Source organism: Lutra lutra, chromosome 10 (genome assembly GCF_902655055.1).
Source record: "Lutra lutra chromosome 10, mLutLut1.2, whole genome shotgun sequence".
In the NCBI taxonomy this organism is placed as follows: Eukaryota; Metazoa; Chordata; class Mammalia; order Carnivora; family Mustelidae; genus Lutra; species Lutra lutra.
Window position 1 is genome coordinate 8,325,433 of NC_062287.1, and position 26,919 is coordinate 8,352,351.

General features: G+C 47.3%; 1 protein-coding gene across 2 annotated transcripts; it reads left to right on the plus strand.

The window, feature by feature from the left end:
- Positions 1-26,919, plus strand: LOC125079952 (uncharacterized). 2 transcript variants are annotated; one of them, XM_047693697.1, is made up of 20 exons: positions 1-109; positions 599-724; positions 1,442-1,566; positions 2,207-2,438; positions 2,737-3,073; positions 3,395-3,774; positions 4,658-4,828; positions 5,233-5,390; positions 6,696-6,836; positions 7,093-7,210; positions 7,435-7,619; positions 7,812-7,937; positions 8,067-8,259; positions 8,954-9,076; positions 11,542-11,693; positions 19,638-19,724; positions 21,306-21,452; positions 21,864-22,061; positions 24,812-24,934; positions 25,631-26,919. In XM_047693697.1, exons 6-20 carry the CDS (start codon positions 3,441-3,443, stop codon positions 25,661-25,663), a joined length of 2,289 nt encoding a protein of 762 aa, XP_047549653.1. In that variant the 5' UTR covers positions 1-109; positions 599-724; positions 1,442-1,566; positions 2,207-2,438; positions 2,737-3,073; positions 3,395-3,440; the 3' UTR covers positions 25,664-26,919. The 2 variants fall into 2 exon arrangements, with proteins under 2 accessions (XP_047549653.1, XP_047549654.1); XM_047693698.1 differs by lacking the exons at positions 1-109; positions 599-724; positions 3,395-3,774 and having other exon boundaries at positions 894-1,566.

Sequence of the window (26,919 nt, forward strand, 5' to 3'; positions counted from 1 at the left end):
GGCGGAGGAGCAGGTAGACCTGGAGTGGTTTGACCCAGAATGCTTCTTTGCAGTCCTGCTCAGACAGTCTCTGTCAGTGACAACAAAACTCAGCCAGACCAAGGAAGAGGTAAGTGGAGAAGCTGGAGACGTGAACGGGGTTGGAAACGGGTTCATCGCAAAACGCAGCTGGTTACAGGATAGAGAACCTAAAGAAATCCTTCATCTATTCATGAGAATCAGGGGAAAAGGAAAGTATATGGGAGGGGGGATAGAAGATTTCAGATTAAATTTAGGGCTAATTTTCAGAACTTTGGACCTCACATCGGTGATAGGAAATCTGGAGTCTTCAGATCCCCATTCCTGGTCCTCAGTAGCCCCACTGGAATGTATAAATTCAGGCCAGTAGGTGACAGGCGTTGGGGGCGGGGGGGGGGGGGGGGCGGAGAACCACACACACACACTAGAGGTCCAAGTACCGGAAGCTGGGTCAGGGGGCTGGGGCGCTGGGGCGTCCCTCCACCGACGGGCAGCAGAGGGCGCTGTGATCAAAGCAACGAGTGGGGCCGCGAGGCCGCGGCGCGCGGTCACAGGTGCACGCCGCCGCGCTCTCCCGCAGCTCAAACTCCTCTGGCTCAGACTCGTGAGTGAAGCCCGTTCTCTGCGGCAGCTGTGGGGGGCTGAGCGTCGCACCCCGGCCTCTGCGGGCCAGCGTCTGGGGAGTCCCCCGAGGGAGCTGCAACAGGTCGGGCTGAGTTCACACCTTCCGACCTGGTCCCTGTGCCTAAATGGGGCTCCGGGGGACCCCCGAGCCCGGCACCCCCACCCCGCCCCCCGTGGCCCCTCTCCCACCGTCCCATCTCCCAGGCCCCAGGGCTCCTAGGCACTGCCCCCACCCCCGGGGATTTCTCATCCCCTTGCCGCTGCTGCCGGGCCTGCGCAGAATGTTCTGGAGCTCCCTGCCGGGGCTCGCGGGGTGCCCGGCCCCTGGGCTGCTGCTGGCGGTCGGGCGTCTGCAGCCCCGCGGGCGGGCGGGCAGGCAGCGCTGTCTCTGACCCCAGGCTGCTGAGGCCGCTGCCAGCGCCGCGGAGGAGGAGGCCGGGCGCAGGGCGCGTCTGGCGGGCCAGAACGCGGCCAGCCTCAGTCACCAGCTGAGGCTCCTCCGCCAAGACCTCGGGGCCCGGCAGGAGCAGTGGGCGTCTTTCTGCTGCGAGCTGATGGCGGCGCGGCGGCTGCTGAAGGTCCAGGAGGGCTCCGGGCCCGCGAAGTCCTCCCGGACCCGGCCGAACCCAGAAGGGTGTGTAGCCGGTCCCTCTGAGTCAGGCTTGCTGACATGTGGCCTAGGGGAGGAGCGAGTGTGGCTTCCCCAGGTCCAGAACGGGCCACAGCAGAGGGTCCTTTCCCCATGCCTCACCGCATGGCCCCTGATCCGGCCTCCTCCGTGTCCCCCGGCCCCCCGCAGGGAAGTGCCCCCGCTGGATGCTGCTGCGCTGAGCCGCCTGTCCCAGGCTGTGCTGCAGGAGGGCCACCGCCTGAAGGCCTGGGGCGTCCTGGGTTCCGGCACTGGGGCGGAGCTGCTGCGGCCAGGTGGGTTCTGCTCCCCATCGCGGGTCCACAGGGCCCGCAGAAACTTGGCCCCTCCCCTAGGACACCCTGCAGGGGAGGAGAAGGACAGAGCAAAGTGGAAACCCCCAAAGCTGGGAGGGCCTTCCTGGGCAGTGTGCGGGCCAACAGCTGTGTTGCTGAATAGGGAGCCTGCGAAATGGAAAGAACAGGGGAGGAACCAAGCCAAACTGGCCCGAAGCATGGCTTTATACCTAAGGGAACATTTTCTGAGAGTAAAAGCCCAACGGATGAGTGCAAAATTTGGAGAATGCTGGACTTGCCTGGAAATGAAGAGTGGGAGAAGGATCCCCTTGGGTTCTCTGTGGGAATTCTGAGTACACGGAGTCCCCAGCCCCATCAGGTGACTGATAGGCTGTCACCACTTTTTCCCAAAGTCTGTCCAGTCCCTGCCAGCATGCAGTATCATGATATCACAATGTCATGTCTTGCAGGGGGATCAAGCCCTTCGCTCAGCAAAAGACAAGATGCTCTGCCCTCAGGGAGCACTTGCTACTGGGGTTGGGCTGGGGTTCTTCCAGCTCCTTCCAGGCACCAGCCCAGGGAGACCCTAACCTGGCCCGTCCACCTCACATGCAGAACTGAGCCATCATTTGCTTTCCAGCAGCCTCAGCAGACTCTAGGCGGGGGCACCCCGGACATCAGCGTGAATCCCGTCACCAAGCTGATGGTCCCCGGCCCCAACTGTGCAATGCTTCCAGCCAGTGGCCATGCAGGATCTGTACCCCCTGGCTACTTCATCCACCCCGACACTGGGAAGGTGCTGCCTGAGGCTGGAAATCTGGGGTACGATCTGCAGGGAGCTACCCTGGTGCCCACCACTGACTTCAGTTCCGGTGAGACCCTGACCACGAAGGAGCTCCCGCCCTGCCCGGGTCTGCTGCGATCCTCTGGGAGGATCTCCCCGGGAGCACAAGGCAGGGAGCAGGGCTCTGTCCTTGCACTGTGGGGTATGATGACGAGCAGAGCAGCGAACACCTTCTCCCCCTCCTCACTTTAACATTCTTGCTGCAGACGGTGAGGCCTGGGAAAGCCGCTGGGTACAAGAAGGCTCTGCGGGGCCAGGTGGGAGGCTGACGGACCAACAGTGCTAACATTCCCTGTCCCCCTGTCTCCTTGTCTCTCCCCGTCCAGGCGGCATCCGAACGTCAGAAGCTGCCGTCCTCCCCTATGTGCCCTACCCAACCTGCCCTGCCACAGGCTCCCCTCCTGCCGCCCACCTGCCCATCCTGCAGCCGAGACGGACGTCACAGCTGGGGGTGCTCATGACAGACCCCCACAACCGGCATCGAGGTGCCTGTGCTGGCTGTGACTCTTCATCCTCAAACCAGGCAGTGGCTCACTCTTGGGGGCACATACTGCAATCCTCTCACCAAGACCTTGGCCCCCCTCGAGTTGGGGGGCCCCATGGAGGACCCAGTCACGGGAAGCATCTCGCCAATCCTGGGAGTCGGGTTGGATGAAAACACAGGTATTCACCGTCCCCAGTGCTGGGCTCCCCCGCCCTCCTCTCTGCCCAGCCTGGCTTTTCCATCCCCCCAGTGCCTTACACCCCCCCATATTTTGGTCCAGGCTGCAAATCACCCCAAAGCCACCTTTCCACTCTTTATCCCCACTCTGCTCTTACCCCACCTGCGTCCTCGGTCCTGGCTTCCCTGTCCCCTTCCCCTCACTTCCGGTCCCCCACCCCTGTGCTCACCCAGTCCGCAGGCCCTCGTCCTCCTTTATGCGTCATCTCCCTGCGTCTCTGTTCAGCCCCTTCCTACCTCACCCTCTTGGGTTCCGCTGCCAGGTCAGTGCTTGCCCTGGGGGGGCTGCGAGACGCCTCGGGGAGCCTTATGCTGCCTGGTGACTGCTTCGAGGAGCCTCTGAGCGGGAAGACAGTCTGGCTGCAGGGAGCTTCTCGGCGGGAGGGCCAGACAGTGCCCCACATGGGAGGATCACAGGCCCTGCTGGACGCCAACGTGTTGGTGGCCCAGAGACGAGTGGTTGCCATGCTCCAGAGCTACCGGGAGAGGCCGGGGTCGAGGACACTGGGGCTTCTGGAGGCTGCCATCAAGGACATGAGACAGGCACTGGGCTTGAGTCTGCACCATGTCCTGCAGCAGGCTCAGAGACTGGGGCGGCAGCTGGGGACAGCAGAGGCCATCATGGCCAGCGACAGGAGGATAGGTACCTACTGACTGAGACCTGGGCTCTTGGGCCCCTGGCATCCTAAGCCCTGAATGACCTGGTGCCTCTGTACCCTCAGCTCATAAGCTCAGGGACAGGACTGCAGCCCCACTGGTCACACACACACACACACACACACACGGAACAGAGGGAGGAGAGGAGGAGTGTGGTGGCTTCATGCCCAACCCCGTGAATGCTCGGCTTGAACTCTGTTCTCTTGCCAATCCTGCTGGGTCTTACACGTCACGATCGTGAAGTATATGTTCTCCTGTTATTTCAGAGCGTCCCCAACATCGTAACGTGTTATGAAACCCGTTTTACACCTCCACTAATACAAGGATGGGCGAGGAGAGGAAGTAGGAGGGGCACCTTCCTGGAGCTTACCTCAGTCATTCTCTCTAGAAGCTTCTGCCCATAATGTGACAAAAAAGAACCAGGGTTTGGGGTCAGAACTGATTCGAGTTTGAAGCCCTGTCCCACTATTTAATGACTCTTAGACGTTGGGCAAGTTACTAGACTTCACTCTGTTTTAACATCTTTAAAATGAGGATAAAAACAGTATATACTTTAGGTTCCATTGTAGGGCCAAATAAAATGTAATTTGTAAGGAGTTCCCAAGCTCAGACTTTTGGTTCATGGTGGGTGCTCGAATATTTGATACTTTTCTTTTTACCTTTTTAGTGTGGCCTAGAAATTGTTCTCAGCCTCCCAGAGGTCCCAAGGCCACTCAGTACCTTCCTCCTGCATTCAAAAGGCCAAGCGAGGCCCCAGAGGAAACAAATGCAGTCTTTGCAGGGAAGCCTCTCGGGTCAGGGATTAGCCCTTTGAGCCTGGCACTTAGCCTTCAACCACCCTTCTCTCTGCTAACTCCCCCTTGTATTAGGGATGATGTGCTATCCTGGGACAGAGCTGTGGGTTCCGGTCCTATACGGGATGGAGATCCCAGACCCTGAGGGCTCAGGGCTCATGGTGCCCATCCTGGGCATGGAGACTGATGGGAATTCAGGTGATGCCACACCCCTGGCAGGTTCAATGGAAGATGCTGATGGTAAAGGTAGGAGGGAACTGGGGGCCTGTGAAAGCCCCAGGGGGATCAGGGATGTGACTTAGCCCTGGGTGAGAAAGCCCTGGAAAGTGCTTTCCAGGAGGGTTATCCCCAGTCCATTTACTCATGAGCCATAGGATGGGGTCCTTCTGACACCTCCACTAGGGCTGCTGAGATTCCAGAATCCGAGGACCACAGGTCATTTATCCCCCATTGAGAAAAGTGGGTCCTTTCAAAAACCAGCACTTCAGAACCTCACCCTCAGGGTCAGTGGCCTCTGAGAAGCCCTCCAATCCAGCTCAGAACCCCTCAAAGAGCAAAAGGGGTTCTCAGGGGTCCTTTGGCTCCCTTCCTACTATGTTTACATCTTTCCATGACCACCCCTTTCTTCTTTCCCTCTTGCTTTCCCACAGGTCTTATCCCAATCTCAATTGGGGCTCAGGCCATAGACCCCTTCACCGGGGAACCTGGTCCTGTCATTGGTGCTCAGACAGACCCTTCTACAGGACTGGTGGTGCCCATCGTCCAAGAGCTGGAGGCCCTGCCTCGGGGAGTGAGAGACTCTGGTCTGGTTCGTAGAAGCCATTCATTCTGTTCCTTTTCCCAATTCATCCAGCAGCTGTGCACTGAGTACCCTCTAGGTTCCGGGCACTGTGTTAGGTGTTGAGATGCAGAAGAACTAGACGGGGCTCCTGTTGGCCATGGATTCCAACCGGGATCATGGTTTATAAGGGTGTTAAGGGAGCACAGGGGAGGGACGTCCAAATCACATATAGGAGAGCTCAAGGAAGGCTTCCCTAAAGTGGTAACACCTGGGATGAGTCAGAAGACACCTCGGGGGGCCAGCAAGCCCAAAGGTGGGGAGCGTGAGACCACAGCATTCTGGGAGGGTGAAGGGTGGCCAGCAAGGAAGGCAGGAAACCAGTCACGAACAGCTTCAGGTGCCTGGCTGAGGCCCGGAAATGTGGCTTACCATGAAAGCCATGGGGAGCCACTGAAGGATTCTAAGTAGACATGTGATATGATCAGATACGAATATTTTAAAGACTCTTAAATTTGGAAAACTTGGCACAATACAAAAAGAAAATAAATTACTTATAATCCTACATGTTTTAACGTATGTAAATGAAGAAGCACAAGGTCCCTCCTTCCCATCCCTCTCACCCATCTGCCGTCAGCAGCCCCCCATCCAGACACCACTCACCTCGCCCCCAGTCTCCCACCAAATGCAGCCACTATTAACAGGTTGGCACATCTCCTTCCAGACATTTTTGTGTGTGCGCATGTGAATATGTTGTCAGCATTCTAGAAAGTTCTCTCTGGCAGCCGTGCAGAGGATGGATGGGAGCGGGGCCAGCCTGGAGAAGGAAGGCCTGTCAGAAGGTTATTGCAATAATTCAGCCCTTGGCAGGTCTCCATGGAAATGGAAATGACTTCGGGTCCACCCATACATTCTCGGCCTGGTTCATTTCAGGAACAAAGATGGATGTGTTGTAAGAGATTCTCGTTAGGAGCCAAGACACTTTAATTCTAGCCCTGACTCACAGTTTCACAGAGGCGTCTGAAGGGGTGAGATGAGGGGACGAGAACAGCTTCCCGCTGCCACACGCCCCCCTGCCCTGGCCTCCCAAGAGGAAGGTGGGGGCAGGGGGCCAGGTGGCTCCACAGAGGCCGGGCTTTAGAGGGAGGGAGAAGGGGGCTGCGGTCTGGAGGCTGGGGTACGGTTATTACGATCAAGCCAACAGTCGAACCAGCGTAGTCCCGGACGCCCAAGGGTGAGGGAGGCCCCTGTCTAGAGGAGAGGCCCTGGGGACCTGTGATGAGTCCCCAGGCTGTGAGAGAAGTGTAGGAGCCGCAAACCAGCTGGCCGTTGCAGCTGGACACCCTGGAGAAGGAGCTGAGAGCCCAGGAGCAGTACTGGCGGCGCCAGGAGCAGGAGGAGCTGCGTCTAGCCGAACGCCTGGGGCAGCTGAGTGTCGAGCTGCTCTCCGCTCCAGGCAAAGATGCCCAGCGGCAGGTGAGGCCCAGAGGCCCCACCTCACCGCCCCCCCACTCCCCCCACCCCCGCCAGGCCGCACAGGCATCTCTTGTAAGTGCGGACCCTTTGTCTCCCCCACTGGCTGCAGAAGTGGGACCTGTCTCGGGGCAGACACCTGGCTCCAGGCCCTAGACTCTGGTCATCCCAGAGTGTCTCAGGGTGGAGGAGGAAGGATTGCCCTGAGGCGGCCCAGCCCAAGGCTCCTGCCTTCCTTTGTGTTTCCCGTCCTGTGCAGCTGGGGGCTGCTGAGGAGGCCCGGGCAGCGCTGGAGGCCAGGCGCCTGCAGGAGACTGAGAGGCGAGCCAGGGCCCTGAGCACCCAGCGCGGGCCGGAGCGGGGCCTGCTCTCTCAAGGTGGGGCCCAGATCCCCAGAGCAGAAATCTCCCGGGAGTGGGGATGCCTCCCACAGCTGCCTGGTGGGGAGTCCGGGGAGTCCGTCCGTCCCTCCCTCTGAACGCTCGCCAGCCAGGCTCGCCCGCCCCACCGGGCTCCATCCCCAATAAACCGTGTCTTTTCTTCTTCTCCCTCTCCCCCAGGGTGGCTGCTCTCACATGGCCCTTTTCTCTGCCCCTTGCAGCAGACAGAGAGGAGTGGGAGCAGGAGGCACAGATGATGCTAGGCGCGCAGAACGTCCTGCAGACTTTAGCACAGACAGCAGAGAAGCTCAGGCAGGCGGGCGGCCGGCTGCGGGGCCAGGAGCAAAAGACGTGGCTACAGCAGCATCAGAGTCCGAGCCCGCACGTCTGGAACCGTCCCTGGAAGGTGAGGCATGGAGGCTGATAAGCAGACCCACGCAGGAGGAGCACGTGCTCCCGTGTTGTCAGTGTGGTTCTTCAGGGCAGCGTGACAGTCGGGAATAAATGGGCCCAAGGGGCAGCGGATAGGCTGGGAGGGGAGCAGGAGGAGAGACAGAAGCTCCCTTTTCATGTGGGCCTTTCACTTCCTGTGCTCTAGGTGGCTGAGCATCTCTCTGAGGAGTGTCAGGAGGTGGTAAGGCAGAGACAGAACTTTCTGGATAGGGCCCTCGGCCTCCTGCAGTACCAGCGGGAGCTGAGCCGCCTCCACCTCTTTCACACCCAGGTACGGCCTTGGACGTGGCCACGGAGATCTGCATGTCCAGTTCAGTGGGGGCTTCGGAGGGAAGCTCCCAAAGCAGCCATGTGGGAGAGGTGGGAGCCACATGTGGAACCAAGTTCTATTTTGTCCTAGATCGTTGCCTCAGGCTCCCCTGCATGTTTGGAGAATTACCCTGGAGACAGATTCTATGGAATGATCACCCCTTCTCTCAGGGACCCGGCTGCTGCTTGCCCGCTCCTGATCCCCTTCCTGAAGAGCATCACTGCAGTGCTAGAGGGAGCTCAAGGCCGTGGCCCAGGCCTGGAGGATCAGGGGCCAGCAACAGGTAAGGCTGGTCACCAGCCCGGCATCTCTGATGCCACCAATGCTGATCATGTTTGATAAGTTCTAAGACTATGGTCAGGGCTGCCAGCTCTATAGAGTGTGGCCATGGAAGCTTCTTCAGGTAGAACATAGAGAAACTCATCGTACTCATTTTCTATTGCTATGTAACAAACTACCTGAAAATTCTGTGGCTTAAACCAACAAACTGATTATCTCAGTTTGTGCAGGTCAGGAATGTGGTGCTGCTTGGGGGAGCGGGGTGCCTGTGGCTCAGGGTCTCCTACAGGCTCCACCGAGGTGTTGGGCTAAGGCAGCTGTCTGCTGGGAATCAAAGTCCTGTCCTGTGGTTGTTGGCCAGAGACCTCAGTTCTTGCTGACTGTGGACTTCACGGAGGAGCTCAAAACATGGCAGCCGGCTTCCTTCAGAGCAAGTGAGAAGGGACGAAGAAAAATGGAAGAAACAGTCTTGTTGTATCCTTATCTCATTACCTGTGCCATATGCTGTTCACTAGAAATTAGTTACTAGATGCAACCCACTCTCAAGGACAGGGGATGATACAGGGCATGGATACACATCAGAGGACCCTGGGGCTGTCTTACCAGCCACCTATGACATCTGACACTACCCCTGGCTCTTCTTACTTTAGCCACAGCCCTGGGCCCTTACTCCAACAACTATCTTCTTCTCTGTTCAGATGCAGATAAAGCTGACATCATGTGGACCTCACCACTCCTTTCTACCCTGAAGAAAGTAGACATCTGGTCCCAAGCTCGCAAGGAGGAAGCTGAACTGCAGGGACAGATGCATCACCAGCTAGGTAACCTCCTTTCCCTGTAGCCCCTTTTGGAGCTATCATGGCACACTGAAGGCATTTGATGGTGTGACCGCTGGGCACTGGGAATGTCAGAATCCGGATCTACCAGTCATTCCTTTCTGCCCACCCCCAACCTAAGATTCCCAAGGGCCCTTTCCATTAAGGAATAAGAAATAGGAATCAAAGTCTCACTGCAAAAATAACTTGGCCAATTTCAAAGGGGAAGTCCTAAAGACCTCCGTCTTCCCACTGAACACTGGATCTAAATCTCGGGATTTTACTCCGTACTGGCCAGCCACGTGTTACAAGGACTTAATAGAAGAGGGTGAGACAGAAGGAGATAGGCTGAGGAGATAAAGAATAGGAAGCCCGCGCCCCAAAAAGGGACTCCAGATCACTTTCCCAATACCACCCCTTGACAGTAGAACTCAAGCAAGGATGTGGCTGGCTTTGCCCTGAAGATTCACATCTGTTTCAACCCACTTACCTGCCAAGTGGAAGAGGATGAAAAGGAAACAATGTGTGCCTTTCAGTTGACCGCAGTGCAGGCCACTGGCAGTACAATTCCATAATCATCCTTGAATTTGACCAAAGGTCAGCCAACTGTGGCCCACAGTCCACCTCCAGTGAGCTGTTTCTATGTGGCCCACAAGTTAAGACGAGTTTTCCATTTGTAAGTTATTGGTTGTGGGGAGGGGATTCAAAAGAAGAGTGGCATTCTTGCAGAGCGCTTTGCACTCTGCCGTGTGCTATTCTCAGACGTTGGACACATCAGCTCTTCAATCTTTATAACAACACAGTAAAGTAGGTACTTTTACTCATAGAGAAACTGAAGCATCTGACTAGGTCAAACAAGTAGTCAGAAATCATGCTGCTAGCAAGGAGTTCAGCTGGAATCCAGTCCCAGAGTCTGTGCCCTTAACCTGCTCACCCATATGAAAAATGACCCAGCACCGTAAGGGCAGTGCCTAAAGGGGATGCGGGCTCTTGTGGTGAGTTCCCAGGAGGAACCCAGATCACTGTGTTTCAGAGAAGCAAGAAGGGAAGGCCCTGAGGGGGAGTGAGACCACGCTTCTACTGTGAAGGTGGAACAGCTCAATTTGGACCCCAATTTTGCCTCTCAGCTGGCAAAACCTCAAATATTTACTTTCTGACCCTTTACAGACAAAGTTTTGCTGACCCCAGAACTTAACCAATTGTAGTATTAATTGGGCGTCCCTTTGGGGGAAACTAGGAAGAGTATGGGCAGAAAGTGGGTTCTCACCACCACTTCAACCTCCGTTGTCTTACAACGGTATTGACTTTATAGTGTTGAAAGTAATTTTGGGGCACCTGGGTGGGTTAGTCCGTTAAGCATCTGCCTTTGACTCATGTCATGATCCGGTGGTCCTGGGTTCAAGCCCCACATCAGGCTCCCTGCTCCGCAGGGAGTCTGTTTCTCTCTCCCTCTGTCCCTCCCCTTGCTTGTGCACACGTGCTCTCTCTCAAATAAATAAATAAAAATCTTTAAAACAGAAAAAGAAAGCAATTTTATATACACTGCCATGTTTATGCCTGGTCACCCAAACTCTAACTCTGTAAGATTGCAAAAGATTATTCACTTCCTTTTTTTTTTTTTTTTTTAGATTTTATTTGTTTATTTGACGGAGAGAGAGAGATCACAAGTAGGCAGAGAGGTAGGCAGAGAGAGGGGGGAAGTAGGCTCCCCGCAGAGCAGAGAACCCAAGGTGGGGCTCGATCCCAAGACCCCGAGATCACGGCCCGAGCTGAAGGCAGAGGCCCAACCCATCGAGCCACCCAGGCGCCCCTCACTTACTTTTTTATAGGTAAGAGAGCTGATGCTCAAAGAAGTTTAGTATCTTTCCTGGAGTGTCCCAGGATCTGGACCAGAACCCAGGTCTCAGGCTGCAAGTTCAGCATTGTTTCCCACACCATGCTACCCAAGCTTTTCTCATTGTCTTCTCAAGAATAAAAAGACAAATACAGTATGTTTAAAGACCTAAGGCCCATTAGAGAGAATTCTGTGAGGAAGGAAGATTGTGATGTTAATCCAGCTAATGTTTACTGAGTGCTTACCCTGGGCCAGACACAGTTCTGCGGACATTCCATTTAGTGCTCCAAACAACCCTATGAAATAGTAGAAGAAAATTGTTGCCATCTTTTCCAGATCCTTGGTGTTTTTTTTGTTTTGTTTTGTTTTGTTTTTGGTTCAGGCACTTTTGTTCCTATTTACTGAGTTGCTTTTTCATGAAAATGGATGGGAGGATCTGAGGCACAGTGCATATAGATAGCATGGATGGATGGGTGGGTGGATGTTTGTTTGGATGGGTGGGTGGATGAATGGATGATCGAAGCAATTACACCTTTTCTAAGTTGAATAGTGTTGTTGTTCTTGTTGCTTTTATTAAGAATGGTTACTGGACAGAAAAGTCAGTGAAATCGTTGCTGTTTTCTCTTGATTTCTATAGCCCCCAAAAGCTCTTTGCAGGATGTCCCAAAACCTCAGATAATGCAGAAGGAAATGCTTATCACTGTGCAACCCACAGACCTTTCTGCCAGGGAGTTTGTGGTTTACCAGTATGGCCTCTCTGTCCTGCACCTCCTCATCCCCCAGCTGCATATAAGTCTGGGTTCTGGCCTCTCTGTGGAGCAGTCATCTTGCAGCCAAGAAGGTTAAGGTGACCAGGAGGGAGGCTTTCAGGTGGTGATATGTGTTGGGATTAAGCAGCTGGAATTGGGAATTTACTAGTCTCTCTTATAAAGGGACTGACAGAAGTCACTTTACCAGGGGCACCTGGGTGTCTCAGTGGGTTAAGCCTCTGCCTTCGGCTCAGGTCATGATCCCAGGGTCCTGGAATAGAGCTCCACATCGTGCTCTCTGCTCAGCAGGGAGCCTGCTTCCCCCGCTCTCTCTGCCTGCCTCTCTGCCTACTTGTGATCTCTCTCTCTCTCTGTCAAATAAATAAATAAAATCTTAAAAAAAAAAAGAAGTCACTTTACCAATCTACAGTCTAATCTCTCAACTGACAGTAAGTAGAATCAATTTAGTACTTTATACATGCCATAAAATGTTGTAAACAACTTGCATGAATTAATTCATTTAATCTTCACAAAAACCCTATGCCATAGATACTATTATTTTTCTCATTTTTTATTCAAGTATAATTAACACAGCATTCTATTAGTTTCAGGTGTACAATCTGATTCAACAATTCTATACATTACTCAGTGCTCATCATGACAAGTGTACTGTCAGTCCCCTTCACCTGTTTCTCCCTCTCTCCTTCCCTCTGACAATTGTGAGTTTGTTCTTTGTTTTGTTTGTCTCTTCTTTGTTCATTTGTTTTGTTTCTTAAATTCCACATATGAGTGAAATCATGGTATTTGTCCTTCTTTGCCTGAGTTATTTCACTTAGCCTAATACCCTCTAGGTCCTTTCATGTTATCACAGATGGCAAGATTTCATTCTTCTTTTTATGACTGATTAATATTCCATTGTGTATATCTATGTATATATGTATGCCATGTCTCTTTCATCCAGTAGTCTATCTCTCCCTCTGACTTCTCCCCTCTCACGCTCTCTCTCTTTCTCATTCTCTCTCTCTCAAGTAAATAAATAATCTTAAAAAAAATACTATTGGTATTCTCATAGGGATTACACTAAATCTGTATATTGCTTTGGGAAATATGAACATTTTAACAATATTGGTTCTTCCAGTCCATGAGCATGGAATATCCTTCCATTTGTTTGTCATCTTCAATTTCATTCATCAGTGTAGTGAAGACTTTATTTATTTTTTTCAGGGTGAGAGAGAGAGAGAGCACAAGCAGTGGGAGTGGCAGGCTGAGGGAGAAGCAGGCTCCTGGATGAGCAGGGAGCCCGATGTGGGACTCAATCCCAGGATCCTGGAATCATGACCCGAGCCAAAGGCAGATGCTTAACCAACTGAGCCACCCAGGCATCCCTTCTTTCATCAGTGTTTTATAGTTTTAAGAGTTCAGGTCTTTCACCTCCACAGTTAAATTTATTCCTGGGCATTTTACTATTTTTGGTGCAATTATAAATGGGACTGTTTCCTTAATTTCTCTTTCTGCTACTTCATTATTCATTATAGAACTGCAACACTGTATGTTAACTTTGCATCCTATGACTTTACTGAATTCATTTATCAGTTCTAGTAGTTTTTTGGTGGCGTCTTTAGGGTTTTCCATATATAGCATCATGGCATCTACAAATAGTGAAAGTTTTACAAAATTCTTCTCTACAAGATGGGATTATACATCTTTTTCTTGTCTGATTGCTGTGGCTAGTGTTTCCAGTGCTATGTTGAATAAAAGCGGTGAGAGTGGACATCCGTGTCTAATTCCCTATCTTACAGGAAAAGCTCCCAGTTTTAACACCATATAACGGTGTTAGCTGTGGGTTTTTCATGTATGGCCCCTACTATTTTGTTGAAGATTTTTATCATGAATGGATGTTGTGTTTTGCCAAATGCTTTTTCTGCATCTGTTGAAATGATCGTATGGTTTTATTCTTTCCCTTGTTAATATGAGGTATCATGTTGATTGATTTGTGAAATTGAACGACACTTGGGGGGCGCCTGGGTGGCTCAGTTGGTTAAGCAGCTGCCTTCGGCTCAGGTCATGATCCCAGCGTCCTGGGATCGAGTCCCACATCGGGCTCCTTGCTCATCAGGGAACCTGCTTCTCCCTCTGCCTGCCATTCTGTCTGCCTGTGCTTGCTCTCTCTCCCTCTCTCTCTCTGACAAATAAATAAAATCTTTAAAAAAAAAAAAAAAAAGAAAGAAAGAAATTGAACGACACTTGTACCCCTGGAATAAATCCCACTTGATCATGGTGAGTGATTTTTTTTTTAATGTATTGTTGGATTCAGTTTGCTAATATTTTGTTGAGGATTTTTGCATCTATGTTCATCAGAGATATTGGCATAGAGTTAAATGGGGGGGGGTGGTGGTTGTAGTGTCTTTATCTGGTATAGGGATCAGGATGATGCTGGCCTCATAGAATGAATGTGGAAGCTTTCCTTCCTCTTCTGTCTTTTGGGGTAGCTTGAGAATAGGTATTAACAGTTCTTTAAATGTTTGTTAGAATTCACCTGGGAAGCCATCTGGTCCTGGATTTTTGTTTTTTGGGAGATTTGTTGTTGTTGTTGTTGTTTTTTCAATTACTGATTCAGTTTTATTGCTAGTAATTTGTCTGTCAAAATTTTCTAATTCTTCCTAATTGCAGTTTTAGAAGGTTATATGTTTCTAGGAATTTACCCATTTCTTTTAGGTTGTCCAATTTGTGGGCATATAATTTTTCATAATATTCTCTTATAATGTTTTGTATTTCTATGGTGTTAGTTGTTATTTCTTCTCATTTATTTCTGATTTCATTTATTCGAGTCCTCTCCCTCTCTCTCTGTCTTTATGAGTGTGGCTGAAGGTTTATCAATTTTGAAAATTTTCTAATTTGTTCTAATTTTAAGTCCTTATTTTATTTACTTCTACTCTAATATTATTTCTTTACTTTTAATGGCTTTGGGCTTTGTATGTTCTTCTTTTTCAGGCTCCTTTTGTTGTAAGGTTAGGTTGTTTATTTGAGATTCTTCTTGCTTCTTGGATTAGGCCTATATTGCTGTAATTCTCCATCTTACAACTGCTATTGCAGCATCCCAAAGATTTGGGCCTATTGTGTTTTCATTTTCATTTGTCTCCATATGTATTTTTTTTATTTCTTCTTTGATGTGTTGGTTGACCCATTTATTGTTTAGCAACATGTTATTTAACCTTCATGTATTTGTGTTCTTTCTGGATTTTTTCTTGAGATTGATTTCTAGTTTCATACCCTTGTAGTTAGAAAATATTCATGACATGATTTCTGTCTTTTTTAATTTGTTGAGACTTGTTTTGTGTCTTAACATGTGATCTGTTCTGGAGAATGTTCCATTTGCATGTGAAAAGAATGGGTACTCTGTTTTTGGATAAAATGTTCTGAATGTATCTGTTCGATCTATCTGGTTCAATGTGTCGTTCAAAGCCACCGTTTCCTTGTTGATGGAAACAAGGAAACAAGGCTAGATGATCTACTCATTGATGTAAGTGGGGTGGTAAAGTCCCTACTATTATTGGTTTCTTCCTTTATGTCTGTTAATTGTTGCTTTATATATGTGGGTCCTCCCATGTTGGGTGCATAAATATTTACAATTGTTACATCCCCTTGTTGAATTGTTCCTTCTATCATTAGGAAGTACTCTTCTTCGTCTCTTGTTACAGTTTTTGTTTTAAAGTCTATTTTGCTGATTATTGATACTTCAGTTTTCTTTTCACTTCCATTTGCACGAAAAATGTTTTTCCATACCTTCACTTTCAATCTGTATCTTTAGGTCAAAGTGAATCTCTCATAGGCAGCATATAGCTGGGTCTTGCTTTTTTATCCATTATCCATTTATCCAGTCAGCCCATGTCTTGACTGGTGCAGTTAGTCCATTTATATTCAAAGTAATTATTGTGGGTGTACAAGTAGCTGCATTCCCCTGCTAGGACCTCTAAACAAAGTGATTATTGATAAGTATGTACTTTTGCCATTTTGTTATGTGTCTTTATGATTGTTTTGTAGTTCTCCATTTCTTTCTTCTTTTACTCTCTTCCCTTTGGTTTGATGGTTTTCCTTAGTGATATGCTTGGATTTCTTTCTCTTTGTTTTTTGCCTATTATACGTTTTTGATTTGTGGTTACCATTAGGTTGATATATAATGTCCTATCTGTATAGCAATCTATGTTAAGTTGATGGTCACTTAAGTTTGAACCCATTCAAAAAGACCTAAAATTGGGGTGCAAGGGTGGCTCCATCAGTTAAGCATCTGCCTTCGGCTCAGGTCATGATCTCAAGGTCCTGGGATCCAGCTGCATCAAGCTCCCTGCTCAGTGGGACCCTGCTTCTCCATCTCACTCTGCCTGCTGATCTACTTACTTGTGATCTCTCTCTTTCTCTGTGTCAAATATATAAATAAATTCCTTAAAAATTAAAATAAAAGCACTAAAATTTTAATCCCCTCCACAACATTTTATTTATATTATGCCATACTTTACATCCTTTTATTTTGTGAATTCCTTGACTGGTTTTTATAGATATAATTGATTTTAGTCCCTTTGTGATTTAACTTCTGTACCTGGTTTATAAATGATTAATCTACTTTTATTATGTTTCTATTTACCTATGAATTTTTTTCCTTTCCTAATTCTATTACACCTAAATACAGCCTTTTCTTTACACTTAAAGAATTACCTTTATGGGGCGCCTGGGTGGCTCAGTGGGTTAAGCCGCTGCCTTCGGCTCAGGTCATGATCTCAGGGTCCTGGGATCGAGTCCCGCATCGGGCTCTTTGCTTAGCGGGGAACCTGCTTCCCTCTCTCTCTCTCTGCCTGCCTCTCCATCTACTTGTGATCTCTCTCTGTCAAATAAATAAATAAAAATCTTTAAAAAAAAAAAAAAAAGAATTACCTTTAATATTTCCTATAAGGCTGGTTTAGTGGTGATGAACTCCTTTTACTTTTTTCTGGGAAACTCTTTATCTCTCCTATTCTGAATTATAGCCTTGCTGGATAAAGTATTCTTGGTTGCAGTTTTTTTCTTTCCTTTCAGCACTGTGAATATATCATGCCACTGTCTTCTGGCCTGCAAAGTTGTGCTGAAAAATAAGTTGATAGCTTTATGAGGTTTCCCTTGTGCATAGCTATTTTCTTTTCTCTTGCTGCTTTTATTTTTTTTTTAAAGATTTTATTTATTTATTGGACAGAGAGATCACAAGTAGGCAAAGAGGCAGGCAGAGAGAGAGGAGGAAGCAGGCTCCCCACTGAGCAGAGAGCCTGACGCGGGGCTCGATCCCAGGACCCTGAGATCATGACCCGAGCCAAAGGGAGAGGCTTAACCCACTAAGCCACCCAGGCACCCCTCTCTTGCTGCTTTTAAAATTCTCTTTATCACTACTTCCTACCACTTCAATTATTATATGTCTTAGTGTGGACCTCCCTAGATTGATTTTGTTGGGGCTTTCTGTACCTCCTGGATCTGGACATCTGTTTCCTTCCCCAGATTAGGGAAGTTTTCAGCTGTTATTTCTTCTAATAAGTTTTCTACTCCCTGCTTTCTCTTTTCCTTCTGGGATCCAGGTAATAGGAATGTTACTACACTTGATAGTGTTGCTGAGTTCCTTTAACCTACTCTCATTTATTATTATTCTTTTTTGTCCTGTTCAGCTTGGTTATTTTCCATTATTCTCTCTCTTCAAGCTTGTTGCTCTGTTCGCCTGTATCCTCTAATCTGCTGTTAATTCCCTCCACTGTGTTTTTAATTTTAGCTATTGAGCTCTTCATCTCTGATTAGTTCTTTTTTTATATTTTCTATCTCTTTGTTGAAGATCTTGCTGAGATCATCCCCTTCTTTCTCAAGACCAGTAAGTATCTTTATGATCATTACTTTAAATCCTTTATCAGGGATATTGCTTATCTTCATTTCATTGAGCTCTTTGCTGTGACTTTGTCCTATTCTTTCATTTGGGACATATTCCTCTGTCTCCTCATTTTGTCCAACTCTTTGTTTCTATGTATAATAAAGTCTCCTGAGTCTCCTGTTCTTGAAAGTAGTGGCCATCAATTAAAGCGATCCCTATCATAACACCACCAGCATTTTTCACAGAGCTAGAACAAGCAATCCTAAAATTTGTATGGGACCAAAAAAGCCAAAGCAACCTTGAAAAAGAAAAGCAAAGCTGGAGATATCACAATTCCAGACTTCAAGTTGTATTACAAAGCTTAGTGATCAAGATAGGATGGCACCAGCACAAAAAAAGATGCATAGATCAATAGAACAGAAAAGAAAACTGAGAAATTAATCCACAACTATATGGCCAATTAACCTTTGACAAACCAGGAAAGAATATCCAGTGAAAAAAGGACAGTCTCTTCAACAAATGGTGTTGGAAAAACTGGGCAGCATTATGCAAAAGAATGAAGCTGGACCACTTTCTTACACCATTCACAGAAACAAATTCAAAATGAATGAAAGATCTAAATATGAGACAGGAAACCATCAAAATCCTAGAGGAGAACACAGGCAGTAACCTCTCTGACATCAGCCATAGCAGCATCTTACTAGATATGTCTTCAGCAGCAAGGGGAACAAAAGCAAAAATAAACTATTGGGATTTCATCAAAATAAAAAGCTTCTTCACAGTGAAAGAACCATCAACAAAGCTAAAAGGCAACCTATGGAATAGGAGAAATTATTTGCAAATGACATATCTGGTAAAGGTTTAGTATCTAAAATATATATAGAACTTATTTAAAACTCAATACCGAAAAAACAAATAACCCAGTTAAAAATGGACAGAAGACATGAACAGTCATTTCTCCAAAGATAACATCCAGATGGCCAACAGACACATGAAAAGATGCTCAACATCACTCATCAAATGAAATGCAAATCAAAATCACAATGAGATATGGTCTCATGCCTGAAAGAATGGTTAATATTAACAACACAGGAAACAACAGGTGTTGGTGAGGATGTGGAGAAAGGGGAACCCTTGTGTAGTGTTGGAGGGAACACAAATTGGAGCAGCCATTCTGGAAAACAGTATGGAGGGTCCTTAAAAAGTTAAAAATAGAACTAACCTAGGATCCAGCAATTGCACCACTAGGTATTTACCCAAAGTATGCAAACATACTAATTTGAAGAGATACCAACACACCAGTGTTTATAGCAGCACTATCAACAAGAGCCAAATTATGGAAAGAGCCCATCTGTCCATCAACTGATGAATCAATACATATATAGATATGTGTGTATACATATACACACACACCATATACACATAAAAACACACAGCACACACACACACACACACACACACACACACACACACACACACACACACTGGAATATTACTAAGCCATGAAAAAGGATGAAATCGTGCCATTTGCAATGATGTGATAGAGCTAGAGAGTATTATGCTGAGCAGAATAAGTTAGAGAAAGACAAATACATAAGATTTCACTCACATGTAGAACTTAAGAAACAAAACAAATGAACATGGGGGAAAAAGAGAGGCGAACCAAGAAACAGAGTCTTAACTATGGAGAACAAACTGACGGTTATTGGAGGGGAGATGGGCAGGGGATGGGTGAAATAGGTGATGGGCATTAAGGAGGGCACTTATGATGGGCACCGGGTGTTGTATGTAAATGATGAATCACTAAATTATACACCTGAAACTAATATTACACTGTACATTAACTAACTGGAATTTAAATAAACACTTGGGGAAAAAAAAGAAATTATATCTTAAGATATTACTGGGAAAAAAAAAAAGAAAATGTAGCAGCCATATGAAGAAGAGGCCCAGTAGGGCCCTGCAGTACATTGTCCCTGTTCAGCAGACCAGATGTGCCAGTGGTGTCTCCTATGTATGTTGTGTGTATCTACAGCTGAGCCACATGAAAACTGTTGAGCAAGACGATGGGTTTCATTTTGGGTTTTATTTGTTTCTTATTCTTTTCAGGCTCCTGAAATCACCCTGCAGATTGCCTCTCATCTTCCAGCGATGGATGCCTCAGAGAATGCCTTCCAAGGCTCCTTCTTCTATCAGGTGCTGCAAATTCGGCCCCAGAGGAGGGTTTGTAAAATTCTAGGATCTAAAAATAAGCAAAAACACCAAATGTTATAAAACATTTTTCTCTCTCAAGTCCTGACATTCTTTATCCCCCTCGGTAATAAGTCATTTAGTAAGACATAATAAATGTCACCATGTAAAAGCTTTCTCCAATTAGTGAAATGAATATGTCCTGGCCCAGAGAATCATGATGGCTTTGTGCCCGTTAATGAATCTCTGTCATCAGAGTCGATGGTTCCAGACTGGTGTTTCCCATAAAAGAGTCTTGGTCCCAGCGTCAGCAAATCCTGCACCATCAGCATCTTTCTGCAGAAAGGGATTGGAATTGTTCCTGTTCTTGCAGTTCCTCGAAAAGGTAGGATTAGCAGGGCCTTGGTGGCAGCCCAAAGCCGGTGGACACAGACCTTAAACTCTGTGAACAGTTCATTGGTAAACCGTGATTTGAGAGGAGCACGGCTAACCAATGCTGGAGGGCTAGGAAACAGCTCACACTTGACGAGTTGGTTATTAAGGGATTTCATAACACCAAAAATTACTCATATGTTGTACCCTCCAGGCATCCTTTCACTTGATCCTCAAAGCAATCTATGAAGTAGGCAGGAATTTACTCCCATTTTACTGACAGGAATACCAACTCAGGATCCATTGAGTACTGTGTGTCAGGCACTTGGCCGTGTGCCACGCCTTATGTCATTCACAGCTTACAGCACCCCAACCCTAGGGGTGGGTGCTCTTAGGAGATGGAGGCCCATTGAGGTCAAGTGACTTTCCCAAGATCACAGCGTTAGCAAGAATTTAAACTCAAGTTAAGATGTATTTGAACACCAACCTCATTTTTTAACCACTGTCCTGTGTCGCCACCCAGAGTTCATTCCAGGGACAGATCTCAGACAATCTGACTCCAAATTAACTAATATTTTCCATTCCAACCTATTGCCTGAACAAGGGAGTTATTTCAAATCCATTAGACAAGACAGAATATTGGAGAACATGATTCCAATAAAGACATGAAAGACAAAGAAAGTCAGAGAGCCCTATAAGGCACCGATTCTCAAACTGTGGTCCTCGGACCTCATGGGTCAACCACCTGGGAAGATTGGTAAAAATGGAAATACCAAGGACTCCCCTAAACCAGCCCATAGAACTGGACATTCTGGGATGACCCCCAGGAACAGAATCACTCCCTTGTGATGTTTATCCACAGATACAGTTTGAGAACCACTGCTTAAGGAAAGAGTGATCGGAGGACATCGATTAAAAAACAGTTGCATGAGTAACTTCGCTCTGAATTTCTAGTAGTTTATTTTCTGTACCACGGGGGTAGCAAAAGCTGGAGAGACAGTGGGGAACATGATTTATTCAGGGAGTTGAACTAAAGCAATAGTTTTCCCCTCTACATCTGAATCTTTCCTTCAGTAAATTTCCATTAGCCCCGGGGAGTCTCTGACTTTATGATTCCAAAATTATTTTAGACCACATAAAACTAGGAAGAGAAAGAGGTAGTGGAAACTTCCCCTGAGGTTGCCATCTCTGTGTTTGGGTACCTCCTCTACCTAGAGCACTGGAAACACACTGTTTGTTGGGAGAGAGTCTCTGGCGTCTGTGGGAAGTTTCATTCTGCTGCTGATCCATTGCTTGGCCCACGTCGCCACTGAGGACTTCCGCCAGGACACAAACCCTGCCTTTCTGAGGTCATTTTACAAGGTATTTATAAAATGCACAGGGCTCTTAGCTTCTTTCCCAGAATAACCAATTCTTTAAGCCGTGCAACATTTCAAACTTCCTTAGGTCCCATTGTTGGCCTCTGATTCCTACTGCCTGGCCAGGAAGAAGGTTTTCCTGATCGAATTTCCTGTGGCAGCATATAACAAAATGCACGCAGCACTCTGTAGGAATTCAGAGAGAAGTGGTCTTCCTAGGAGAATGGCATCCCAGTACTTCCTTGTCATTGCATAAGGCTCACCAGAATTGGGAATGACTGTCCTAACCCGTGCTGAGGGCAAGGAAAGAGGATCCATACCGAGCCCCATTTTTCTTTCAGCTGTAATTTTGAAGCTTTAATAGCAGTTACCTAGAACGGAACTGATGTGGCCCCCTCACCGTTTCCTTGACCAGGGCCTGCAGGCTTATTTCGGGGAAGCATTCTCTACCACACTGCGAATGTCCGCTGTCTCCTGGGACAGTAAGCTTGACCAAAGCATGAGCGCTGCTCTGTTAGACAAGCAGCCCATCTCTGAAAGAGGAAGAGATCTGCTCTCTACGCTCCTTGAAAGGAAGTGTGAGTCTCACTTGGAGCCAGAGTCATCAGAAGAGGTAACTAATCTTAACTGGTGTAGCGTGTGTCGGTTAAAAATTGACGTCTTCACAGATATTCCTGGCCTCCCCAGGAGGTACGCTGCCCTGACACTGAGCCTGCTTCTCAAACTGCATATGACAATATGTTCTTCAATCCTGTATTCTACAAGGCAGACAGTGGGGACCCAGCTCTCTGAGTTATGGGGATTACAAATGGGGCTCCCTAGTTTTTTTAACTCATGCCCCACTAACATATTATCAATATGCAGAATGCCATCTATAAAATTCACGGTGACTCAGTAATTAAATTTAGATGCCCTGGTAGCAGCCTGTTTACTGAACTGCGGTGTGTTGTTTCCTGTGCAAGCCTGACAAGGATATTCTTAATATTGTGTTATTTAAAGCACTTTTATGAGAATACTATCATCCAGCTTTTTAACTATTAAAAGTGTCTGTGATCTTAAAATTGTCATCGTCCATTAAAGATCAATTCATTCCTGAGTTACAAACAAGAACACCTTCTCTCCCATGAGTTATATAAGACTTTATACATTTCAAAGCACTTTTATGTTTATATGGTCTCATTCGTCCCAACCAGGGATCCTGGAGAATGGGGAGGATGCATCTTTTTTTTGGTAGTGTACATATTTTTTGTCACATTTTGTATTTAAGGAGAAAATAAGCTATCTGCCCCAAATCATGAAGCTATTTGTTGTGGCAGATCTGAGATCAGATTCTAGATCTCCCAAGGAAATGTCCGTAAACACCTGTCTGTGATCACATCTCCGCTAGTTACCGAGTGGGAAGTTTATTTCACGGTCGCTGACAGTGATGGCCATGGTGGTCATCCAGATTCCAGAATCAGTCGTACCCCAGCTCCCGTGGACCCCAGAGGACACACAGTCCCTTCTCCTCCTCTGACAGCAGCGTTGGACACATCCGCTCACTTCCTCCTGCTCGGTTCAGTCTTTACTTGGCTCCCAGGACACCAGCGTCCTCGGGTTCCCTCCTACCTGTGTGGCTGTTCCTTCTCAGTTTCCTGTGCTGATCTGCCTTTTCTCCCGGGCCTCTTCGTGTAGGAGGGCCAGGGTTCAGTCTTGTCCTCGTCTCTTCTCTGGCTATATCTGCTCCCCTTGGGTATCTCGTCCCATCTTCTAGCTTAAACCCTATCCGTATGTCAGGGACCCTCAAATTTTTATCTCCAGCCCCACCCAGCCCTCTAACTGAACCCATGTCCTCACGTGCTTACCAGCCACCTCCACTCGTAGGTATAAGAAGCATCACAAACTCAACATGTCCAAACCTCCTCTGCTCGAAAACTTTCCCATCTCAATGGATGGCAACTGTACTCTTCTGGTCTTTTAAGCCAAAGTCATCTTTGAAGCCTGTCGCAAACACCCCATAACCAGCCCATCGGGAAGCCCTGCTGCTCTCCTTTCAGAGAAGTTCCATAATACAACCACGTCTCATGGCTGACGGTGCCAGCAGCCTGGTGCGAGCACACATCGCCTCGCCTGGTTCCTGTAACACTTACTAACTGGCTCCCAATTCCGACCTTGCCTCTCCTCGGTCTGTTCTCTGCACGCTGGTCACAGTGATCCTCTTCCAGTGAAAAATTCAAAATCATGCTGTGGCTCCTCATGTCCCTTAGGGTCAAAGCCAAGGAAGCCAAGGCCCCTTGTCTCCCACCCCCTCACCAGCCACTCTTCCCCTCGGTCACTCACCCCCAACCACGTTTTCTTCCTTGCTGGTCTTCAGACACACTCGGAGCTCTCCCCTCTGCCTGCAATGGCAATGGTTCTCAACCAGGAGCAATTTCCACTCCCACAGGACATGAGGCAATGTCTGCAGACATTTTTGACCGTCCCGCTCCAAGGAGGGGGCTGCTGCTGTTAACCAGTGGTTAGAAGCCAGATGGCACCGCACAGCCTACAATGCCTGGGCGGCCCCCACAACAAAATACTCTCCACCCCAGAAAGTCAGTGGTGCTGAGGTTGAGAAACCCTAGTCTAACAAGTTAGAGTATGTCCAGCTCCCTTACCTCCTCCATGTCTTTGTCCAAGTGTCACCTCCTCCCTGAGGCCTGCCCGGACTAGGCCATCTCATTCGCAACCCTCTTTTCTCCTGTTCATCAGCTTTTCCTCACTCTGCATTACTTTTCTGTCTCCCGTAGGACTTTCTAACCTACTGTGTAACTTACTCACTCACGCTTGTGTGTTACTTTCCCTCCCCTAATAGAACATCAGCTCCATGAGGACAGAGATGTTTGTCTGTTCTGTTTCCTGTGGTAGCCCCCAGGCCAGGCTCATCAGTAGGCTCTCAGTGCATTTACCACATTAATGAACAGGTGTGTGTGGACCCTGACGTTATTATATACTGAAATATTCCAGTCTCCCAGAGGGAACTACAATGCAGGTCAGAGCAAACGTTTATCACATGCTTGCCATGTGCCAGCCATCCTGCTGAGACTTTTACATGCATCATCTCATTTAATCTTCTCTAGGCACTTATAAGGTAGATGCTACTTTTATTCCTAACTTACAGATGAAAAAACTGACGCTTGGAAGTGTTAAAAGCTTGTGTAAGACAGAGGCAGCTGTGGAGCTGGAATGCTGGTCCTCTGTCAGCCACCATCTGTGAAGAGGTCTTGCTTTGATTTTAAAGACAGAATTCTATATACTATGCTCAGGTCCAGTCTAGGAAGATCCAGGAGTACTTAAAAGAAATAGGAGCAAAGGTATTAACTGTGTCCTCCATGCTCTCCACAGTACATTAAGAGAAACACGGATCTTCTCCTCTTCACCAATATGGAACATTTTCTAAAATCCCTCCTCACTGCAGAACAACCGATCCCAAGAAAACCAAGAAAACAGCGTGGAGACGAAGAGAAGGTGAGATGCTTTTATGATCTAGGGCATGAAGACTGTACTGTGCCATACACCTTGAAACATTCATGAGTTTGGAGCCCCGTTGGCAATTGAACATGCCAGCAGAACAAAGACTGGAAATCAATGGTGGCAAGGAAAGCTACGTCATCTGTCACTTTAAGAGTTCTTCCTGGAGGGGAGATGGCAGATCTTGAATCTCAGAGTTAGAGAGGAAGAGATCACAGAGTTTACCTCTCTGCCTTCAGGCAGGTAAAGCATTAACCCAAAGAGTAGGAACTGAGACTCCAAAAAGCCCCCAGTCACCCAGCTGGGAGAGGGCAAGTAGTAACTAGAACTGGGTCCCTTGCCTTCTCCTTCAGGGTTTCTTTCATTATGATACCTCCTGCTGTTGTATAAAACGTTGTTTGTTTTTTATCATAGCATATAAAATGTTATATCTTTAGGGATGCCTGGCTGACTCTGTCGGTAGAACATGTAACTCTTGATCTCAGGGTCAGGAGTTCAAGCCCCACATTGGGCATGTAGCCTACTAAAAAAAAAAAAAAAAAAAAAAAAAAAAAAAAAAAAAAAAAAAAAAAAATTGTATCTTTAAAAGCCAACAAATAGTTTGGCTCCAAATGACCAACACTGATATTTTGTAAAGTATATGGATAATTAGCAAAGAGAAAAAACCCAAATACCTTCATTTTTCTCATGCAGAGTGGTGACCTTGCATGCCAAGATCAAGATTAACAACTAGCACCCGGGAGAAACAACTGAACACTGACTTCAGCCTGGGCCCCAGTCCACTTTATGTAATGTTATCACCCAGGTCTGGGCTGGAAACTACCTTTAAAACTTTATTAAAATACAACACAGCTTTTAAAAGCACACATATCATAAATGCACTCCCCATGATTCGTCCAAAGTGAACGTTTCCATGTAAGCAACATCAAGAAAGACAACGTTACCAGCTTCCCAGACGCCCCCCATGTCCCGTCCCTCCAGTCGTCAGCCTCCCGAGAATAACCACTGACCTGACTTCAGACATCATGAGCTGTTTCTGTGTATTCACAAACTCCACATGAATAGAATCACGCATTTTTAATTACTTTTTTTTTTTTTTGCTTTTGCTCAGCATCCTTTGTGAGGTGTGCCCATATTGTCGCATGTAGTTGTGATTTGCTGATGGTCTTTGCTATAAAACATTCCATTGTGTGGAAATACCCACATGCATTCTTTCACTACTGATGTGCCGGTGGGTATTTTCCAGTTTGGGGTTCTTACGAGTAGCCTTGTGCACCTTTTGGTCACTGTATGTGACTGCACCCGACAGGCATTACCTAGAACTGGAAATTCTGGGTCTTAAGGGCTGGGCATTTCCCTCCTTAGCAGATAGTACCAACGGGACTTCCAAAGTGGTTTATGCATATGGACTGCCGCCGGAAGTGGGTAAGCGTTCTCTGGTCACTCTCTGCTTTTATCAACATTTAGTATGTTCCATCTTTTTTATTTTGTGCACTCTTCTGGGTACATGGTTTTAACTTGCACTTTCCTGATGGCCCTGAAACTGGGCACCATCCATACATTTGTACACCATTTCGGTGTCTTCTCTTGAGAAGTGCCTGTCAAGTGTTTTGCCCATTTTCCACTGGGTTCCCTATTTAATTGCTTTGTAGGAATTCTTTATTCTGTAACTATTTTTCCTCATTTGTGGATTGTTTTTTCATGAAAATAACTACATGTAATATTTCTTTTTCTGCTTTATTTTTTGAACTAGAAAGAAAATGGTGATCGTATTTCAGTCTGTATGTTTAAAAGATGTTAAATGTGGAAATATGATACCTAATAAGGTTAATAAGAGAATTTTTTAAATTCTGTAACATTGATGTGCCCATCACATAAATGTATACTCTCACCTCGGGTGCGTATGTAACATAACAGGCGTTAATATTTGGCACAGAGGATAACATGCATGCAATAGGGCTAAAAAATGATTAGACCACTCA

Coding starts and splice junctions, on each gene's coding strand:
- LOC125079952 (XM_047693697.1), top strand. CDS start 3,441: ATGCTGCCTGGTGACTGCTTCGAGGAGCCTCTGAGCGGGAAGACAGTC. Junction 7,620..7,811: donor TCTGGAACCGTCCCTGGAAG/GTGAGGCATGGA, acceptor CCTGTGCTCTAG/GTGGCTGAGCATCTCTCTGA. Junction 19,725..21,305: donor AAGGCTCCTTCTTCTATCAG/GTGCTGCAAATT, acceptor TCCTCTACCTAG/AGCACTGGAAACACACTGTT.